General features: G+C 39.3%; 1 protein-coding gene across 16 annotated transcripts in view; it reads left to right on the top strand.

Moving 5' to 3' along the window:
• Positions 1-22330, top strand: part of GHR (growth hormone receptor) — a 296034-nt gene that overhangs the window by 257811 nt on the left and 15893 nt on the right. For all 16 annotated transcript variants that reach the window (XM_021076571.2, XM_013990637.3, XM_085001599.1 and 13 more), the window contains 4 exon segments: positions 5983-6155; positions 8371-8549; positions 14820-14985; positions 17140-17230. In XM_021076571.2, the coding sequence (XP_020932230.1) occupies positions 5983-6155; positions 8371-8549; positions 14820-14985; positions 17140-17230 (609 nt within the window).

Raw genomic sequence — 22330 nt, forward strand, 5'->3', positions numbered from 1 at the left:
GAATGGGCCAACGTGCTACAGGCCCGGACTCAGTAGCTAAAGCACAAACTAAACGCATCAAGCTGTCAGCAGGACAGGCCCAGAGGCAGCTGCATGCTTGGCTGGCTCTGCTCCCAGCCAGGTGAGCCAGCAGAAGAACTGCCAATTCAGAACAGCCTCTGCCACCCTGTGATGGACACCGTGCCAGATTCAGCCTCTGAGCTGGGAGGGGACTCAGCAGGAATTCAAATCACAGGCCCGGCGAAAAAGAGGCTCTGAGAGCCTGTCAGGATGCTCTGCTCTCAGCCTCTTGCCTGCAGATGCCTCTTTTCAAAGAAGTGGGCATGGGAAGAACTGGGTCTTGAGGCTTCCACCCCCACCCCCACCCGCCATGCTAACCCCCTCAACAAATTATCCTGGTTTTGGAAAAGAAGGCTTATTTTCCCTGCAAGGTTGTGGGGGAAATTAGAAAGGAAAAAGAGCATTGTCACTGTTTTCTTTTTTCTAAGGAAAACGTTACATTTTAAGCCTGAAATACATGATCTATAACAGAATGAAAACAGTTGCCCATAGAACATAAATGGTGTTTTATTTTTCTGATTTTTCCTCCAATTGGTTTCCTTTAGGTGGAAAGCATTTCTTCTGCCCTTTACTCTGATTTTTGTTGATAGGCTCTTTCTATGTAGCTCTCACCCTATTTCACAAGCCAGGCTGGGAGCAAACCTAAAGCAGTTTATGTGTGGGAGTAAAAGGAGAGAGTAGCTTCCACACACTAGCTTTGGTTGTTGGTAGAGAAATTCAACCCAGGGAAGGCAGGCAACAGAACATCTGTCTTGTGAACCGATTTGGTTTTTGTCTAAATTTAATACTTTAAAAATGTGTTAAGTGGGAGTTCCTGTCGTGGCTCAGCAGGTTAAGAACCTGACTAGTATCAATGAGGATGCAGGTTCAATCCATGGCCTCACTCAGTGGGTTAAGGATCTGGCATTGCCACAAGCTGCAGCATGGGATGTAGCTTGGATCTGGTGTTCCTGTGGCTATGGTGTAGACAGGCAGCTGAAGCTCTGATTCAACCCCTAGCCTGGGAACTTCCATATGCTGCGGGTGCAGCCCTAAAAAGACAGACGGATGGACAGAAGCAAGGGAGGGAGGAAGGAAGGAAAAGAAAAAGAAAAAATTGTGTTAAATATGTATTTAAAATTCAACTTTTGTTAATGAGGAAGGGGGTTGGGAGTTGTGTTTTGAACTAGCTCTTCCTGATTCATCAGGCTTAAGATAAGTGCTTTAAGTCCTTTGTTGCGTGGAGCTAATGGGGTTAATCTAAAGTGTTTTTCATACAGTCCCCATGGTGAACAGGGTACCAACAAGCCAAAGTGGGTTAACCCAGGGCCAACCTCCCTACTACAAATCCAGACCTGCTAAGCACTGGCCTACATCTTTAGAACGTTTTAATACTAACTTTAATACTGTCAATTATGCTAAATACATTTGATATGTCCTCTACTATTATATGAAAGCCTCATTCCTTTGGCAGTCTTGTTAGACCATTCTCTTTAATATATTCTTTAGTTTGAAAGTCAAGATAAAATAAACCGTACTATAGTTCAATGACCCACCTATGCATATTTTTTCATCTTTTTTTTCTTAATTCTGAACACACACATCCACACACACACAATACATATAATTTATTCTTTCTTCTACCCTCTATCTACTTAATCTTCCCATCAAATCCCTCTGTCACCCGAAGGTGTATGACTTTTAAGAATCTCAACAGGGATTGCGGGGTCATATGGAAGTTCTATGTATAGATTTCTAAGGTATCTCCAAACTGTTCTCCATAGTGGCTGTACCAGTTGACATTCCCACCAGCAGTGCAGGAGGGTTCCCTTTTCTCCACAGCCCCTCCAGCACTTGTTATTTGTGGATTTATTAATGATCGCCATTCTGACTGGTGTGAGGTGGTATCTCATGGTAGTTTTGATTTGCATTTCTCTTATAATCAATGATGTTGAGCATTTTTTCATGTGCTTGTTGGCCATCTGTATATCTTCTTTGGAGAAATGTCTATTCAGGTCTTTTGCCCATTTTTCCATTGATTGATTGGCTTTTTTGCTGTTGGGTTGTGTAAGTTGTTTATATATTCTAGAGATTAAGCCCTTGTCGGTTACATCATTTGAAACTTTTTTCTCCCATTCTGAAAGTTGTCTTTTTGTTTTCTTTTTGGTTTCCTTTGCTGTGCAAAAGATTTTCAGTTTGATGAGGTCCCATGGGTTTATTTTTGCTCTAATTTCTATTGCTTTGGGAGACCTACCCACTCTTGGGCATCTATCCGGACAAAACTCTACTTAAAAGAGACACATGCACCCGCATGTTCATTGCAGCACTATTCACAATAGCCAGGACATGGAAACAACCCAAATGTCCATCAACAGAGGATTGGATTCGGAAGATGTGGTATATATACACAATGGAATACTACTCAGCCATAAAAAAGAATGACATAATGCCATTTGTAGCAACATGGATGGAACTAGAGAATCTCATACTGAGTGAAATGAGCCAGAAAGACAAAGACAAATACCATATGATATCACTTATAACTGGAATCTAATATCCAGCACAAATGAACATCTCCTCAGAAAAGAAAATCATGGACTTGGAGAAAAGACTTGTGGCTGCCTGATGGGAGGGGGAGGGAGTGGGGAGGGATCGGGAGCTTGGGCTTATCAGACACAACTTAGATTTACAAGCAGATCCTGCCGAGTAGCATTGAGGACTTTGTCTAGATACTCATGTTGCAACAGAACAAAGGGTGAGGAAAAAAAATGTAATTGTAAGGTATACATGTAAGGATAACTTGATCCCCTTGCTGTACAGTGGGGGAAAAAAAAAAAAAAAAAAGAATCTCAACAGGGCAGTTCTCATTGTGGCTCAGTAGAAACAAACCAGACTAGTATCCATAAGGATGCAGGTTTGATCCCTGGCCCCACTCAGCGAGTTAAGGATCTCGCATGTGGTGTAGGTCGCGGACGTGGCTCAGATCCTCCATTGCTATGGCTGTGGTGCAGGCCAGCAGCTGTAGCTCCAATTAGACCCCTAGCCTGGGAACTTCCATATGCCCCACCTGTGGCCCTAAAAAAAAACAAGAATCTCAACCAGAAATTAAGCAACAGTTCGCTGTCCACGTTAATCCCAAGTTCTTTCCAACAGCTGATGAGCAGCTGTCTTAAAGACCCCCTGATATTACATAAGTTTCTTCCTAGTGCCAAAAAGACCAGCTTGGGAAACAGCTGTAAAGAAGGAAACATGTGTCTTCTCCCAGATCCTTATCCCTCCCTTTCAGTCCCTGCCTTCCTACAGCCTGCAGGGTCCTCGTCATCCACTGCTTCCAGCAGCCACCCCCTAGAGCGATGCTCACACATATCCACAGGCCCACCAACCCTGGGCGCCTCAGCCTAGACAGGGTCATTCCCACCCCCTTGTCCTTCAGCCATAGATCACCAGGCTTTATGTCTATTTGACTTATAAACTCCCTTCTCAGCTGACAGCCTAGTGAATAGTAAGTAAATAATTATACCCCACCTAGGTACCCCACCTAAGAAAGTTTTTCCCAATTATGCCATGGCCTTCTTTTCCCTCCTTTTCTTTCCTTATTGCCATCTATTAAACTTTTACCCACCTTCAAGATTGCTGAAAACACCACCTCCACCTCGAAGCCTCCCGTGAATGGCACAATCATTCCCTCTTCTAACCCCAAGGAAGCCCAATGAGTACCGTGTGTGAACACTTAGCCACAGTGCTTTGCAGTACAGCTTTTCAGTCATTCTCTTGAGACAGGAGGAATTCCTTAGACACACATGAAGCCCCGTAACATCCGGCACAGTGTCTTATATATGATCAATGCTTATGAAATATCAATGTACTGAATAAAGGAGACCAAAAAAAAAAGGAAGTACTGAGATGGTAATGCCTGAGTCTTCTTCTAGCCTGAAGGTAGGGATCAAATCTTTTTTTTTTTTTTTTTTTTTGTCTTTTGTCTTTTTTATTGTTGTTGTTGTTGCTATTTTTTGGGCCGCTCCTGCGGCATATGGAGGTTCCCGGGCTAAGGGTCTAATCGGAGCTGTAGCCACCAGCCTACGCCAGAGCCACAGCAACACAGGATCCGAGCCGCATCTGCAACCTACACCACAGCTCACGGCAACGCCGGATCGTTAACCCACTGAGCAAGGGCAGGGACCGAACCCGCAACCTCAAGGTTCCTAGTCGGATTCGTTAACCACTGCGCCACGACGGGAACTCCGGGATCAAATCTTTTTGATCATTGTATCACTCAGTGTTAGTACTTAGATGCAATGCTTAATGCTGCACAGGAGGCACCCAAAGGTGGCTTGCTGAACGCATTCAGTCAGGCAGGCAAAAGGGAAATTGGAAGAGAGCTGTGTCACATTCTCTCACAGAGTTGCTCAGCTCCTGCTGGAGTGGACTTGAGTCACAGTGATCTTTAGATTGTTCTGCATTTGTGTTGAGGTCCCCAGGGCAGCTGATCAGAGACTGTCCTTTTCGCAAAACTGTGACATCCTCCCACAGTGAACTTTCTGACACCTTTTTTCCATTGGACACACATCCTTGTTTTAAGCTGTCTGGATAAATGATGCTTTCTGTAGAGTGGGATGGAGGTGAATAACTCTGATGGAGTTTAAATATGGAGATGGCAGCATTTCTGATTTCCCCAGTGTTCTCCACGTGTCCATCTATCCTCCAGGACTGTTTTGTTTGTTCTTATCTGATTCAAGATATAGGAAAAGATGAACTTGCTTTCTGTAGAGAAGCCAAAATGAAAAAACAAACAAACAAAAAGAACTGATAGGCAAACACAGTGATTCAATTCAGCTCATTTTTGTTTTCCTTTGTTTAAATTTAATTAAATATCCATTCCTATTTACAAAATGGAGAAGAAAAATGCTTTCTCAGTTTGGAAAAAAAAATTTAATTTCTGGGTTCAAGCTTTTTGTCTCTTTTATGAGTAGAGGGGAAAAGGCTACTATTCCCATATTTCGTAAAGATTACCTTGATGTCCAGCATGTTTGAAATGCTCCCATGGCTCTTAGGCAATTCAGGAAAAAGTCAGGTGTATGGGAAGGAATTCAAAGCATCAGGAAAACCCTTGAAAGCATAGGACAGCTTTGCAGAGATGGACGCAAGATGCAGTGGTTCAGAGTAGGGTGGTAGACCGTTTTCCACCTCACAGCCACCCAAATCTCGGTGTCACTGAGCCTAGAGAACACCATCAGTGTGCCTCTTCCCTTTTTTCCATCACGAGTTGGGGAAATACCCAGGTTTAAAGACTCGACTGTTCTCTGGGAGTCTCTCTAGTTTGGAAGTTAACTCTGCAGTGTTTTAATAAAGGAACTTTGTGTGTGTGTGTTTTCAGGACTGTACCTGTGGCACCTGGAGGTTCCCAGGCTAGGGGTCGAATGGAACTGTAGCCACTGGCCTATGCCATAGCAACTCAGGATCTGAGCCTCGTCTGCAACCTACACCACAGCTCACAGCAACACCATATCCTCAACCCACTGAGCAAGGCCAAGTATCGAACCTGTGTCCTCATGGATACTAGTCGGGTTCTTTAACCACTGAGCCGTGACAGGAACTCCTAATAAAGGAATATTTTAAAACCTCTGTAAGCCTGAGAACCCTCATCTGTAGAATGATAAAAGTACCTACCAATAAATCACTTAATTTGGGAGTTGGCCCATTATCCACAGTCAAGGAAAGGATGCTTTTACTATAGGCAGAAGTACCAGATGGCCTCCTATCAGTCTTCAGACACTGATCATCAGTGCACAGAGGTGATACTTCTTAGAAATGGTGCCACTAAAATACTTGCTCGTAAAATATCTGTGTCCCAGTTTATCAAATCTGACTGTCAAGCACCTTGCTTTGACTTAAGCTATGGCATGATCTGGGGAACAGTTCATCCTTTTTTACCCCCCATTTCAGGAGCACTCAAGAGTGGACTCAAGAATGGAAAGAGTGCCCTGATTATGTCTCTGCTGGAGAAAACAGCTGTTACTTTAATTCATCTTATACCTCCATTTGGATACCCTACTGTATCAAGCTGACTAGCAATGGTGGGACTGTGGATCAAAAGTGTTTCTCCGTTGAGGAAATAGGTAAATCACAGGTTTGTGTTTTATTTGACATGGCTTTAGATTAAATAAGTGGGAAAGGCTGCCAAGTCCAAGTGCATGCGAATAGGGGACTGCATCTTTGTGCTCCATAGGGGGGTGGAGGGCTACTTTATAGCACATGAGACCTGCTGGTGAACAAGAGGGACAAGGCAGGGGGATCTTATGTTGGCTCTAACATAAAACAATCTGGCAGTAAATGTTATAAAGAAAAGAGGAGCCTCATGGAGTCTTTTGCTTGAGAAAGTCTCTAAAGTTGACTTGTCTTCTTGTGTGCTGCTACAAGGGACAAACCCAATGTTCTCTTAAGAGTCCTTACTTCCTAATTATTTGGTATGATTATTATATTCACATCTACTGAAATATAGTGGCCTTTAATCTCCACCATTGCTAGAATAAATTTACCCCAACATGTAATAAGTCTGGAATTTTACATTGACAAAATAGCCATAAGCAGTTTAAAGATGTTTATAAGATCTCAAAACAAACATCGGAGATAATCAGCTCAGTGGACCAAGGAAAACGTCCAAGTGCATTACCCCCTTGCCCATCATGTGGACACAGGAAATCAAACAAACTGGAATATGCATGTTTATAATAGTGTAAACAACTAAATAGAATCAAAGAAGGACTGTGAGTAGCTAACATTGGTAAAGCTCCAGGAGCCTGCCTTTGCCCACTCAGAGATCAGCATGGGGGTGGTGGAGGGACTCACAGAGAGCAGGGAAGAGCGTGGTCATAGACCAGATCCCAGAGATCAGAGTCAACACCCTTTCAGCCTTTGTGTGACTTGGCTTTCATCTGGAGTAGGTAGGAAGCCTTTGGAGGGCTTTAAATGATGAGTGCATGGCCTGACTTCAGTGTTTGGATGACGGAATAGAGAATTGTACTGAGAATAGCCTGAAGGGGGGTGAGGACAACAGGAAGAGATGAGTTAGGAGGCTAATGAGGAAAAAAAGAAAGAAAGAAAAAAGTCGCTAGGACCAGGTTAGAGCAGGGCAGGTGATGAGAAGTGGTCAGATCCTGGGAATATCTTAAAAATACAGCTGACAGAATGTGGGGCAGTAAAAAAAGAAAAGAAAAAGACAAGTCAAGAAAGGCTTCACAGTTTTTATCCTGGGACCTGGACGAGGGGAGTTGCCATTAACGGAGCCAGAGGGGATAAAAGAGGAGCACCTTCCAGGCAAAGGCTAAAGGCTTGTTTTTTAATGCATTTGGTTTCAGATGCTCTTTAAACATCTCGGTGTTTCTCACGTCTTAACGTGTCAATTAAGGCACCTGGAACGATGCATTGATTATTATTAAAGGGCGAGGTTATTATTACCCTCATAGTACTGAGCCTTCTCAGAAAGGCTCTATTTAAAGTAGACAGGGCAATTTTTAAGATGCCACATGAGTAATAAGTTTGAGAAATGTTTCCGTTAAAAACATTTTTATACTTCCATCACATGAAGGGCTAAGCTTTGGCTTTTCGGAATTCATCAAACCCCCAACAAATCCAGAAAGATGAGGTGTAACTGTCATTATATGCAGATGTAGCTGAGCTAATTTTGCAAATCCCTCCAATTTAATTTCCAAAATGTGGTTGTGATTAGTCAAATTTGGACTTTATTTTTTTAAAAAGTAGCATCCACTCCATAGTGGTCAATAGCATGCAGTTAAGTAAGGGACAGAGAGAGCAATGCAATGCCTTCCTTTTATATCTGAAGAAATGATCACACGTGGCTAGGAAGACAAGCTAGGAGCTTTTAGAATGTTTGGAAGGACTGTGCTAGCAGCAGCACAGAACTGGAAAATATATGAAATGCGAAAGAAAATGAAAAAGACCTTGCCCCACGTCACATACAGCTTGGAGGAAAAGATTTCTCTGCCCCTGGTTCCAGAATAGCCACATGGTTAGGTCCCTTTCTGACTCTCTCTTCCTTCAGTTAGGAGTTTAAATGAATTCTGTTGCCAACATCCTGTTGTAGGTCAGATTTTAAACTCAAAAAAGAATTTTTCTATTGGGGCTTTCTTAAGTTAAAAACAGAGCATCCTTAAATTAAATAATGACACTCTCCCATAAAATGAAAGTATAATGGAATAGTGGAAGAATTAAGAGTTTGAATAATAACAATGTAAAAGTAACTCAGTCTCTTCAGAAGAAATTCCATTAATACCAAGCGGTGTCTATGTGCTGATTCTCTGTTGAAATCCACAGTGCAACCGGATCCACCCATTGGCCTCAACTGGACTCTACTGAATATCAGTTTAACAGGGATTCATGCAGATATCCAAGTGAGATGGGAACCACCTCCCAATGCAGATGTTCAGAAGGGATGGATAGTCCTGGAGTATGAACTGCAATACAAAGAAGTAAATGAGACCCAGTGGAAAATGGTAAGATATCACTATATCTCACACTCACAAACCTTTGACTTTTCTTCTTTTTATTTCAACAACCTCCACTCATTTATAATTAGATTTTCTCTTCACTTAATACCACATATCCCTGCTATATGCTCTACAATTTCTTATTTGAGAAAAAAAATGGATGTAATCAGTAAAATATCATCTTGGCATTCTGTAAGACAGCAGATGCTTTCATGGAGCCTATATGGAAACCTATGGAAGGAAAGGAAAACCGTTTCCCCAGTCATCCCTGGCATCCAGTTTAACTTTAGAACAACATATACTCTAGCCACTGAGCTGTCTTTGAGGATGTGGTTAAACATGGGAAAGCTTACAATCTAGGTCAACAGTGAGCTATGATTAAAGCTTCTCCCCTGATTTTAGTTGCTACTCTTCACCAGAACCTCCCCATTACAATAAGTTCTTGAGTGACTCCAGGAGGGAAACAGGGAGAAAATTTACCCACTCAAGATTTCAGGAGGATGCTTTGTTACATCCGTCCAGGGGAGAATCAAGCTAAGAAGTTTTTATGTAGGCAAGTAGGATGGCACTGGTTGACCTCTGAACTCCTTACTTCCTTGCCAAGTGTATGGGAACTGGGCACTTAGATAAATTCCACATGGCACACAACAAGAAGAAAAACAGGATTATCACGCTGCTCTCCAATGTAACTAATTCTAAATCAGTCTAACCACAGCCACAGGCCTGGCCAAGCCAAGTGGTTTCTGGCCAGTCACCAGGTCGTGCCCAGCAGCCTGGCACAGCCTCAGTCCCAGAATTTTGAGACAGCAGGCCCTGTCCATTCAATGAACTAAAGAAGATTCCAGTTTTGTCATTAGAGGAAAGTTAAGTTTAGAGCAGCTTTGAACAGTTAACTATTGGGCTTTGAGGTTCTGTTTTCGGAACCATTTTAATTTAGGTATCTGTTCCGTAACCTGGTGCGAAAAAGCTGGGCTGGCTGCTGAGTCAGACAAGCCTTTCTAAATTCAAGCTTCAGTCAACCAACCATTCATTCAGCAACCAGGTATTGAAATAACTACTAAGCACAAGGCACCATGGTAGGCACCCATGGGCAACTGTCCCAAAGTATAAACTTTGGACCCCTGAGAGTCCCCTAGACCCTTTCAAGGAGTCCACAAGGTCAAGCCGTTTTCATAATAATGCTAGCATGTCCTTTCCTTCTATCACTGTGTTGAGATTTGCACAGATGGTACAAAAGCAATGGTGGAAAAACCACTGCTGCCTTAGCACAAATCAAGATGATAACTCCGAGCTACCTTGAGGACCACTGTAATCCTCACCACTGTGTACTCACAGGAAAGAAGTGGGGATTGGAGGTGTGGGGGGAGGTGAGTGGGGAGGCAGTTTCACAGAAGAATGTCCTTGATAAAGCTACACACATTATTAAGTTTATTAAATCATGGCTTCTGAATATGTAGCTTTTTAATATTCGCTGTGGCACAAGAGAAGTGCACATAAAGCACTTCTGCTGCAGCTGAAGTACAGATGGTTGTCTTGAGAAAAAGCACTTAAATGCCTGGGTTGCCAGCTGATGTAGTTCCTTTTTGCATGAACATCATTTTTACTTTGAAAGAACAACTGATAGGAGTTCCCGTCATGGCGCAGTGGTTAATGAATCTGATTAGGAACCATGAGGTTGCGGGTTCGATCCCTGCCCTTGCTCAGTGGGTTAACGATCCGGCATTGCCGTGAGCTGTGGTGTAGGTTGCAGACACAGCTCGGATCCCGCGTAGCTGTGGCTCTGGTGTAGGCTGGCGGCTACAACTCCGATTCGACCCCTAGCCTGGGAATCTCCATATGCTGCAGGAGCGGCCCAAGAAATGGCAGAAAGACAAAAAAAAAAGAATAACTGATAAACTGATAGATGATTATTCATATTTGAGTTGGCAAACATCTCTTGAAAAAGAATGAAGTGAACTTATCACCACAAGAAAAACAATTGACAGAATTTGTTGCCAGGGGAAAAATTTAAGCTTTCAAGGTTAAATTCAAATTTTGGAAAACTTGCCATCTGCAGCTGTGAGCTTAATAGCTTTCCCAATCTTTGAAGACTTTCCTGATGAGGTCAATGGTGATATTAGCACAAGTGATTTTTTTTTAATGTTGAATAATGAAGTATGTGAACGTTTAGAAAATATGCATATCTCACTGAATGATGTTTTCCAAATGACTAATACATGGTGTGACCAGAACCATGCATGGGGAAATGATCCAGGGGATGGTGGATTGTGATATAACTAAGTGTGAAAGATTCATTGATACGGTTTCAGATTCCACACTGCAACTAATCTGTAAGAAATACCACTTGTTGAGTTTTGTCTTAAGTGTTAAAGAAGAATATATACAAGGCTATTAAAATATCTCTTCCTTTTCCTCACTGTACATTTTGAGACCAAGTTTTATGCATGCACTTCAATCAAAACAACACATCCTAACATATTTAATTCAGAAACAAATGTAAAAATACAGCCATCTTGGAAACCATAAACAAAATTAAAAGACAACTTATAGACTGGGAGAAAAATATTTGCAAATGATGTTACTGACAAGAGCTAATTTCCAAAATATAAAAACAGCTCATACAATTCAATAACAAAAAAGGCCAACCCAGTTGAAAAATGGGCAGAAGACCTAAATAGATACTCTGCCGAAGAAGATATACATATGGCTAATAAGAACCTGAAAAGATGTTTAACATCACTAATTATTAGAGAAAAGCAAATCAAAACTACTTTGAGGTACCACCTCACCCCCATCAGAATGGCCATCACTAAAAAGTCTGCAAATAATAAGTGCTATAGAGGGTGTGGAGAAGAGGCAACCCTCTTACACTGTTGGTGGAAATGTAAATCGGTACAACAGCTATGGAAAACAGTATGAAGTTTCCTCAAAAAACTAAAAATAGAGTTGCCAGATGATCTGGCACTCCAACTCCTGGTCATATACCCAGACAAAACTAATTTTAAAAGATACATGCACTATATTGATAGCACTATTTACAATAGCCAAGGCATGAAAACAACAGGTGAACGGATAAAGAGTATATATACAACGGAGTATTACTCAGCTCTAAAAAAGAATGAAATAATGCCATTTGCAGCAACATGGATGGACCTAGGGATTATCATACTATGTGAAGTAAGAGAAAAACAAATACTATGTGATATTGCTTATTATGTGGAATCTAAAATATGATACAAATCAACATATCTATGAAACAAAAACAGACTCACAGATACAGAAAACAGACTTGTATTTGCCAGGAAGGGTTGGGGAGGGAAGGATTAAAAGTTTGAGATTAGCACAAGCAAACTATTATATATAGGATAAACAACAAGGTCCTACTGTATAGCACAGAAAAACACATTCAACATCCTGTGATAAATCATAAAGGAAAAGAATATGAACAAGAATCATATATATGTATAACTGAGTCACTTTGCTGTACAGCAGAAATTAACACATTGTAAAGCAAATGTACCTCAGTAAGATTTTAAAAACTATAGCCATCTTCTATTAAGCCAGATATTACAGAGATTTGCAAAAATGTGAAACACTGTCACTTTTCTCACTATTATTTTATTATTTTGGAAAGTACCATAATTTTTATAAAAATACATTAACATAACATCAATTTATTATTACTTTAATTTCAAAATTAGTATTCTTTAAATTCTCAGTTTGTTTCTTGTATGACCACCCACTGACCATACAAGAAACTCAAGTAAAACTAAAATCTTTAGGATTCTCCATCATTTTTAAGAGTGTAGAGGGATCCTAAGACAAAAAAGTTCAACAACCTAGATAAAGCAAAGATATAAATCAGAACATTAACCCTCAAATTGACTGATGATAGCTTCAGCACTGAAATTCCATAGCATATCATTATGTCCCAGCCGAGTGTAGCTCCAAGGAAAACCCTCACCCTGAGCCAGGTACATAGGACTTGGTTGACCGTTTGGGGCTACATCCCAATATGGCTTTGTTGCACTTTCCCTTGCACCATGGCTAAATCTCATTAGATAATCCAGAGGGGTCAGTTAACTTTTACTTTACTTACTTTTTATGAGCAAAGTTATTATTTCATAGGTTTGGTCATTTGCAAGGGTCTCAGAGTTGTTAGAGCATCAAGGTTCCATCTATAAGAATTTGACTCTCATGAAGAACCTAGAATGTAGATGGTTATGAAACAAGAGAACTAAGCATAACAAGAAGAGAGGTTTGTTAAGGCAAGGAGGAGAAGGCTAATAATAATTGTTTCTTGTATCAGGACTTCATGTTACCATTTCACAGTACTGAATTTGGTATTACTATCTCTGTTTTTTATTTATTAAACACATTTTGAATACAAAAGTAATTCTAATGACTATGTAGTTGTTTATAAGTATTTACCTGTTAAAGTTTTTTTTTTTCTTTTTAGGGTTGCACCTGTGGCATATGAAAGTGCCCAGGCTAAGGGTCGAATCAGAGCTGCAGCTGCCAGCCTACACCACAGCCACAACACCAGATCTGAGCCATGTCTGTAACTTACACTGCAGCTCATGGCAATGCCGAATCCTTAACTCACTGAGCGAGGCTAGGGAATCAAACCCACATCCTCATGGATACTGGTCAGGTCCTTAACCCGCTGAGCCACAACAGGAACTCCAAGAATCTATGTTTCTTTAGAGACTTAATGAGTAGTATATTGTCTACAATATATGGGCCATCTCTTGACCACCCACTGTACCCCGATACTTTGCTAGGCTTTTGGAAAGACAAATAAAATGAAGGCATTGTTTGCACCCAGGGAATTTGCAGTACAATATAGAAATCTGAAGTAACATTACCTGGCAGGATGGAGCAGGGGAAATTGCCAGAAAATACTACTTAGGATATCGGCAATGCTTGCATTGAGAATTAGCCAAGAATAGGTGTTCCCTTGTAGGCCAGGTGACAAGGGTCAGGGTGGGTATTAGGCATGTGAGCACATTTGACTTTGATGTGGCTGGTGTGGAGGGTTGAAGGAAGATAGAGATTGGCCCATAGGTCACATCACTGAGGGCCCCTTTTTGATTTTGCTGCTAGTGAAATCTGTAAAGAAATAATGGTGGGTGAGAGTCACAGAGAAATTAGGGCATCAAGAATGGAAACATAGGCTTTTAAAAATATTTTAAGAAAAACAATGTTTGATATTCAGAAGCATTTTAGGTATACAAATATTCCATATATTAATAAGCTTCTGTAAAAGCTGCAACTAACCATCCTGTGTACATTTGGGGAAAAAAAGAGGTACTTTATGAGTAGCAAAACTGAGGTGAAAGGAAAATTTGTTTTAGAAGGTGAAGGCCCAGTTTCTGACTTAATAAAACAAATTATGAGAATCTTATTTATGTGAAAAACCCATGCTGTTGAAAAAGAGCATGTTCCTAGTTTTCTATAAACGGGAACAAGAAGTTCTACCCAAATCATAAGAAAAGCACATGCTGAAAACCTGTTAATGAATATTTGACTTAATGGAAAACACCATCATCAGCTGGCTCTACCTCTCTGGTAGCAACATGTGTTAAAAGTCTAATATGCCTCCCCCTCCTTTCCCTGGGAAGGTAAAGGAATATCCTGGCCTTCACGATCGTGGGACCCTGACATTCATTACCAAAGGCCTTCAGGGACTCTTCTTCACAGACTCAGTAGCATACTATATTGGGGTAACTTTAAGCCTTCTGAAACAAACGAAGAGAATTGTTTGAAAGTTTAATTTAAAAACTTTGATTTTTTTTCTATCACACTTTCCAATTCTGTATTCATATGACTACCCAGAATTTCCAAAGAACAGATATAGGTACAGTAAGTATGTTCATTTGTTTTTTCTGTTTTGATGTCTTAAAAATGTAATATCCCCAAAGGCAGGCAACATATAATTCTGCCACTCTCTATTAATAATTCTATTATGCTTTGATCTTTGTAGAATATCTGACAGCCTAATACAAAGATTTAGCTGTAGTTCTTTAAACAAATCTATCGTACCTTTGGTTTTACAACATAAGTTTAAGGACTACTATCCATTTAACAAAATGGTCCTTTACAAAGTTATTTGCCTTGACCTTTCTTGAAATAGCAAACTCCACCAGTTCATTTTAAATTCTTGCTTCCTTTACAAAAATTCACTTTGAATACAAATGCAGAAGCACCTCACAGAGCTTACTGCATTGAGTTGTTGACTCTCTAACCAGTAAGTTTTATATTTTGTGTTGAAAGATGGACCCTGTATTGTCAACATCAGTTCCGGTGTACTCCTTGAGACTGGATAAAGAGTATGAAGTGCGTGTGAGATCCAGACAACGAAACTCTGAAAAATATGGAGAGTTCAGTGAAGTGCTGTATGTAACACTTCCTCAGATGAGCCCATTTGCATGTGAAGAAGGTAAAGTAAACCTAAGAGATTAAGATGGCAGCCAATGTGGGTTTTGTCAATATACAGGGATACATTCCCTATACTGTTGGGGTGTTGTCCAGATCAAGATAACGTTACCATCAGTTGTCCGGATGAGAGACCATCTGTAACCAGCATTATCCATTATGCAAGAGGAAGATTTCATTTTTGAATTATTTGATTCAGGAAAAGTCATGAGTATGTGCAAGTTAAAGAAGGAAAGATACACTAAGATATTAATGGGGGGGTATCTTCTGATAACAGAATCTCAGATGATTCTTTATATGTTTCTGTATTTCTAATATTTTATATGAGGCTTTTTTGCATTTATAATCAAAAACTGTTTTTCAAATACATAGTGAAGAAATTCTATATCTGGATGGACGGCTGTTTGTGTGGCATCTAAGAGAAAGCCTAAATATTGGGTCAGCATAGGTAAACCATGGCAGGTGCTTATTGGTTTTAGAATGTTTAGATGTGGCGTAACATGTAGTGTGTAAGTTAGCCTCCAGAGTGACATGGAATGTTTGAAGCACCAACATCAGAGAAATATAAATATAATTAAAGCTTAAAAAAATGAGACATATGAATTCAGAATAAAAATTCAAATTTTTGGATACAGAAATAAAGAAGACTGCTTAACAATGAATAGTTAAGTGTATAAAGTATTGTCACTCCCAAATGTAAATTGACTATAACTCATCTCCATTAAAAACAGAAAGTTTGGGAGTTCCCATCATGGCTCAGTGGTTAATGAATCCAACTAGGAACCATGAGGTTGCGGGTTCGATCCCTGGTCTCTCTCAGTGGGTTAAGGATCTGGCATTGCCAGTGGCATAGGTCGAGAATGCAGCTCAGATCCCACATTGCTGTGGCTGTGATGTAGGCTGGTAGCTGCAACTCCAATTTGACTGCTAGCCTGGGAACTTCCATATGCCACAGGTGCAGCCTTAAAAAGAAAGGGGGGATAAAAACAAGGTTTACAGGGACACATGAGGGGGCAGAGTTTCATTAATGAAACAGTCATAAGCTACAGAGAAACTAAGTTTCTGCATGGATAGAACAGGTAGAGTCCATGACACTGTATAACACAAAATGTCTATAGCACCATTTTTTCTAAGCTCTATTCAGTAGGCTTATTTTAAACAATATTTGACATAATGAAATTCTGGTTTAAAAGTACCTTTGCCATATGCCCTTACTGTGATGGTATTTAATATACTTAACAGACTTTTTAAACTAGATTTTCCTTTTGTGTTAAAAATAAAAGATTAAACTCTTGCTTTATGTTATGTTCCTGAATATATCATTGATATAAAATTAGATACCACAACATACCACAACATACAAAATGGCATTCTCTCCCCAACTAATTATTTATAATATGTATATGATCTCCCTAGGAGATTTTAACTAAATAAAAATATAAATAAAAGAAACAGCATAAAAGCCTACTTTTATTAAAAAAAAAAAAAACATTAAATAAATTCAACCTTAAAAGCAGTCAACTTTTGCCACTGTGGCACTTGTTCTTAAGAAATGAAACAGAAGTTTTACAAACAGATTCCCACAGATTTGCTACAAATTATACTAAAATCTGAAGATGAGAGTCCTGGTACTGATCTTCTTCTGTAAAAGCATATTTTTTTAAGTTGTAAAAAATATGCCCTGCATGTCTAAAAAGTTTCAGTAATGATTCAGAATTACAACTCTGCCCCTATCTTTTTGATGGATCCTTAGTCTGGAGGGCAAAAATTATCACATCTTTGGGGGAAAAAAAAAAAAAACCAAATGGACATTATTTAGGTAAAGAAGTATATTAACAAGCATGACTTTTTCCTAGAGTTGATGACTTTAATGACACACCTTGAATACATAAGATGTTTAAAATAGTTTTTTACAATATAGATTGTGCTTAAACTGTGTGCTATTTTTATTTTTTGTACATGAAAGAATTTTAAAAAGTAAATAGATGTGTTCTTAGACCAGAAAATACTCCTAAGTCACTGCATTCTATTTCAGTGGTTATCAAGTGAAATCATTGACTTTACTAAGTGGATATAAATTAGGAAATATTTTTAGGTAAAATTTAAACTTCAACTATTCATAGTTCTGTGAGTGAGATACTGTTCTTGTATATTTCAGATTTCCGGTTTCCATGGTTCTTAATTATCATCTTTGGAATATTTGGGCTAACGGTGATATTATTTTTACTCATATTTTCTAAACAGCAAAGGTAGGTGCGATATAGTCTACTTTGATGTTTTTTGCCAGTTGTTTAGCAAACATAGATATTTCCATTTATTTTATATTTTTTTGTGAATCATAAGTAAATTTTTCATTAACCTAGTGAAACATCATCTCCAATTATATATCTGCCACTTTGTTGCAGTCATCATAGAGACATCACAGGTCTCATTCTTATCTAGAAAGTTGTATAGGACACTAAGGCTGAGGCTAGTGACTATACATCTTGTGGCAGGCACCTCATCCAAGTTCTGAACAGATTGGCCCATTCATTCCAGGATGATAAGATAGCACTGAAGCTTTGGCAGATTTGGTAAATTAAATCTACCTAGATAATTCAATCTAGTAAAATCTTTTCAGACTTCATAGGATGGCAATTTTAAGTAATTGGGATTTTATTTAACTTGCCTGGATATTTATGATTTGGTATTTTACCTGCTTTTGAAAACACAGAGAAAATTCTAAGTTTGAAGAGATTTCATTCTTCATTCTCATGCAGTCAAAAGGCAGGTTCCAGTTACTGTTCTGTCATGGCTATTTGATCTCATTTAAATCCCTTAATCTCTCCAGGCCTCTGTGTTTTCATGGGTAACATGAGGGTATTGGATTATAGGACCTTTAAACTTCCCTTAAGCTGTAAGAGCAAATTATTCTATTTTTCTTCTTGAAAGAAACTCAGTAAAGACTACAGGAACCTTTAATACAAAACAGGAGAAACTGCTGGTACCACTGGGCTGTTTTCTTATATTTCAAGAAGTCCCATGGGACAATCTGGGATGATCATGCTCCTTCTCCTAGAATTAGAGTGGCTAACACTAACACTCTGAGTTTTCTGGGACTTTCCTGATTTTAGTTGGTCACCCTTTCTATAACTAAAGACAGCTCTCCAGCTAAAGCCAGGAAGCATAAACAAATCAAAATAGGGCCTATGTGACTATATCTTAAAAGCTTTTAAATTTGTATTTTGAAGCTGTATAGCATTTGTAAACATCAAAATAGAATTTCACTAGAGAGAAGAATTCTCAGAATGCTAAAGTTCCAGAATACCAAGCATGCTAAAAGTCTCCAAGTAAATGCAGAAAGGATTATTTTTAGTTGTTTCATCTCCAATTTTGTAATGTAAACTCAGGGAAAAACAAAATTCACTCTGGAGAATTTCATTTTCTGTTTAACTTTCTAGCAATATTACTATCTTAGAAACATAACTATTATAAAGCAGGACACAAGTTTTCAATTTGGGGAGAAAATTAATAAGTAATTGTTTAGGATTTTGAGTAATTTATATTTTTGAGACTTCTAACAAAGGAGCGAAATTATTCTGTTAATTTTAAATCACTGATCTGTATGGTTAGCTGATGAGCTAATTTATGTATAACTGCAGTAGATAACTCCACTATGTACATAAAGTAATTTACTCTTAACACTACTTGTCAATTTCAAGTCATCACAGAGGCCAACTTTTTATTTTGCTTAATTACATTTGATATCAGTAATCCTCCGAACAAATAGGATTTCAAAGAAAATGTATTAACCTTTGTCTAAAGGAATATTTTCTATGAATAATATTGAAGTCCTTAACTATGATGCTTGGTCAAAAATCACCAAATTATAAAAAATTTTGGATATCTATTTGTACTGACAAATTTCCTGTTATAAATTAATTTTTTGTGAAAAGACTTAATCTTTCTTTTTCATATGCCCATAAAAACCTTTATTGTTCTGAATTTCCGTGTTCTAATGAAAGTATGAAATTGTAGAAAATAGCTGTCAACAAGTGTGGAAAGAACATGTAGTTTTAACACTTAAAATGATACTCAAAGATAAGGTGCTATATCAGTTTACCCCAGAAGTCTATGACTGTATAAAGTACTTTAAGTGCTTCATATCTTTGCTTGAAGTTTTGTTAGTTCATAAACCAGGCCACTGCTCCCTTTCTTAATCAAGATAATTGAGTCACCTCTAGCAAAAGGTATAGTGTAATTTGGACTTCAATAAAATGACAGAAAAACCAGAAACATAGTTTCATTCCATATGTTACTCCTGCCATATAAACAACGCCAGCCTTCAAGCTATGACTCATCAGGAAAAAATAACTGAATCAGCATAAAACAGGCAACCTGAAAACTGAATTCAGCCTGTAGATCTATGTTTTGTTGTTTTATGTTATTTTGATTCTGGAGTAAAAATTTTACTACAAAGTGTTTATAAAATAGGGAATCTTCACACAGATTCCAGATTTCCAGATTGTCTTTTAAAAAATGAGTGCTCTAGTGAAACTAGGTTGATATTCCTGCTTCACAACATGTGCTTGAGGCAGAGGACAAGTGGTCTCATTTGTGAAGAGCATACATTCTCTGTCACTCGTTCCAGCCCACCCTATGACTTTGTACCAGGCCTGCTATATTCAGCTGCATGACTGGCTTGGGACCTATAGGCTGCAGGTTCTGTCACCCCAGCATAAAGTCAAGCACAGCTCCTAGAAAGCTAACTACCACCATGTGCTTAAATGCATCATCCTATTCACAAAGGAGAGGCACACAAGCGTTAGACACTGGGGAAACTGTAATTAGAGTTATGTTTCATTTTTGTATGTTTTTTCACATGTGAACTGTTCATTTAGAGATGCAGAACCAAGTTAACCCATTAGCATGATAGGAGGCAAAGGGTCTGAGTTTTGGAGTCGGCTGCTTGGCATTTGAGCACCGGCTGTGCTGAGGACTACTGCATGATTTGAACACATTCCTTAAATCTCTAAATCTTCCCCCGGATAATATCTTCTACCTCTCTAGTGGTTTTAAGGATTAAATGCAATGTTTAGTGTAGGGGTTGACAAAGTTGTTTTTAAAATGACTAAGCAGTAAATTTTTAGGCTTTCTGGGCTATGAAATCTCTGTCACAACTACTCAGCTCTACCACTGTAGCATGAAAGCAGCCATAAATAATATGAAACTATTTTACATAGATAATACATAAAATGAACATGACCATGTTCCAGCAAAACTTCATTTGCAAAAACAGGGACAGACCAGATTTGGCCCATAGACTGTGACATGCTGACCCATAATTTAGTGCAAAATACATTTCACAGTGTCTGGTTTATCAGAGGCATTCATAAATGGCACCAGTTTTTAATGATTTATATTTTTCTATAACCTCTATTCATCAGTAAAAATTTAACACTTGTTGCACTGAGTAAACCTAATGAAGTCTACTCAAACACAACTCACAGGTGTTATTGCAGTGACAGGTAAACACTTATCTACAGCATACAACTACTCACTATGAAACTGTCCTGATAAAAAGACAACTGTAGAATGACATCTATTCTGAACATCCCAGGAGAGGAAAGGAGATAAAATGACCGAGTAGAAGAACTTGAGCTCACCTCCTCTCAGAACACCACCAAACTCAAATAACTTTTAAACAGTCATCAACAAAAAAGACTAGAACTTTGCAAAAACAGATATTCTACATCCAAAGACAAAGAAGTCACAACAAGATGGTAGAAGGGGTGCCTCTGTGAAATAATCAAATCCCATACCTGCTGGGTGGACAACCCACAAACTGGAAAATAATTATGTCACAAAAGTTTCTCTCACAGGAGTGAGAGTTCTGAGCCCCCATCAGGGTCCCCAGGTAGGGGTCTGGCATTGAGGGAGGAGCCTCCAAAGCATCTGACATTGAAGGCCACTGCGGCTAAAGTGAAGGAGCTCCACAGCACAGTGGGAAACAGAAAAGATGCTACTCTTGGAGGGACAAATAGAGTTTCTTGTGCACTGGGACCCAGGGCAATGTAGTGACTCCATAGGAGCCTGGGACAGACCTACCTGCAGGCCCTGGAGGGTCTCCTTGGGAAGCAGGGGCAAGGACACTAGGGATGGAGGCCCCAGGGAATGTTCTTTGGCATGTGCTCTCCTGGAGGTCACCACTTTGGCACCAAGACCTGGCCTAACCAATAGCCTCAGGATCCAGTGCTGGGACACCTGAGAACAAACAACCAACAGGGTAGGAACACAGCCCCACCCATCATTAGTCAAGCTACCTAAAGTCATTCTGAGCCCAGAGATGCCTCTAAACATTCCCCTTAACACAACTCTGCCCAATAGAGGGACAAGACTCAGCTACCTCCACCAGTCATCAGACACCAGCCCATCTCACCAGGAAGCCTGTGCAAGCCCCTGGAGCAACCTTACCCACCAGGGGACAGACACCAGAGTTGAGAGGAACTATAGTCCTATAAGTTGTGGAATGGAGACCTGGAGAAAGAACTTTAGACAAAATGAAACAGCTGAGAAATATATTTAGCAAAAGGAACAAAATAAAGCCCCAGAAGAACTAAGTGAAATGGAGATAGGTAACCTACCTGGAAAAGAATTCAGAGTAACAGTAGTAAAGATAATCTAAGATCTCACAAAAAGAATGGAGGCACAGGCCGAGAAGATACAAGAAATGTTTAACAAGGAGCTAGAAGATTTAAGAACAGAGATGAACAATACAATTACTGAAATGAAAAATACACTAAATAGGGATCGCTAGCAGAATACATTAGGCAGAAGAATGAATAATCTTTGATGTGAAACAGAATAAAGAAAGAAGAATGAAATGAAGACAACCTAAGAGACCCTGGGGACATTAAATATACTAACATTTGCATTATAGGGGTCCAAAAAGTAGAATAGAGAAAGGGGCTGAGAAAACATATGAAGAGATAATAGCCAAAAACTTCCATAACATGGAAAAGAAAACACTCAAGTCCAGGAAGCACAGAGAGTCCTATACAGGATAAACCCAAGGAGGAATATGCCAAGAGACAATAATCAAAATGCCAAAAATTAAAGACGAAGAGAAAATATTGAAAGGAACAAGGAAAAAACAACAAATAGTATACAAAGAAATCTCCATAAAGTTATCAACTGATTTCTCAGCAGAAAGTGTGTAGGCCAGAAGGGAGTGGCACAATACATTTAAAGTGATGAATAGGAGTTTGTGGCACAGCGGAAATGAATCAGACTAGGAAACATGAGGTTGCAGGTTTGATCCCTGGCCTCACTCAGTGGGTTAAGGATCTGGCATTGCCATGAGCTGTGGG

The sequence above is a fragment of the Sus scrofa genome, chromosome 16 (assembly GCF_054392235.1).
Source record: "Sus scrofa isolate SSC_HxYL_T2T_F1_AM1 chromosome 16, Sscrofa_HxYL_maternal_Yorkshire_Landrace_v2.0, whole genome shotgun sequence".
Classification (NCBI taxonomy): domain Eukaryota; kingdom Metazoa; phylum Chordata; class Mammalia; order Artiodactyla; family Suidae; genus Sus; species Sus scrofa.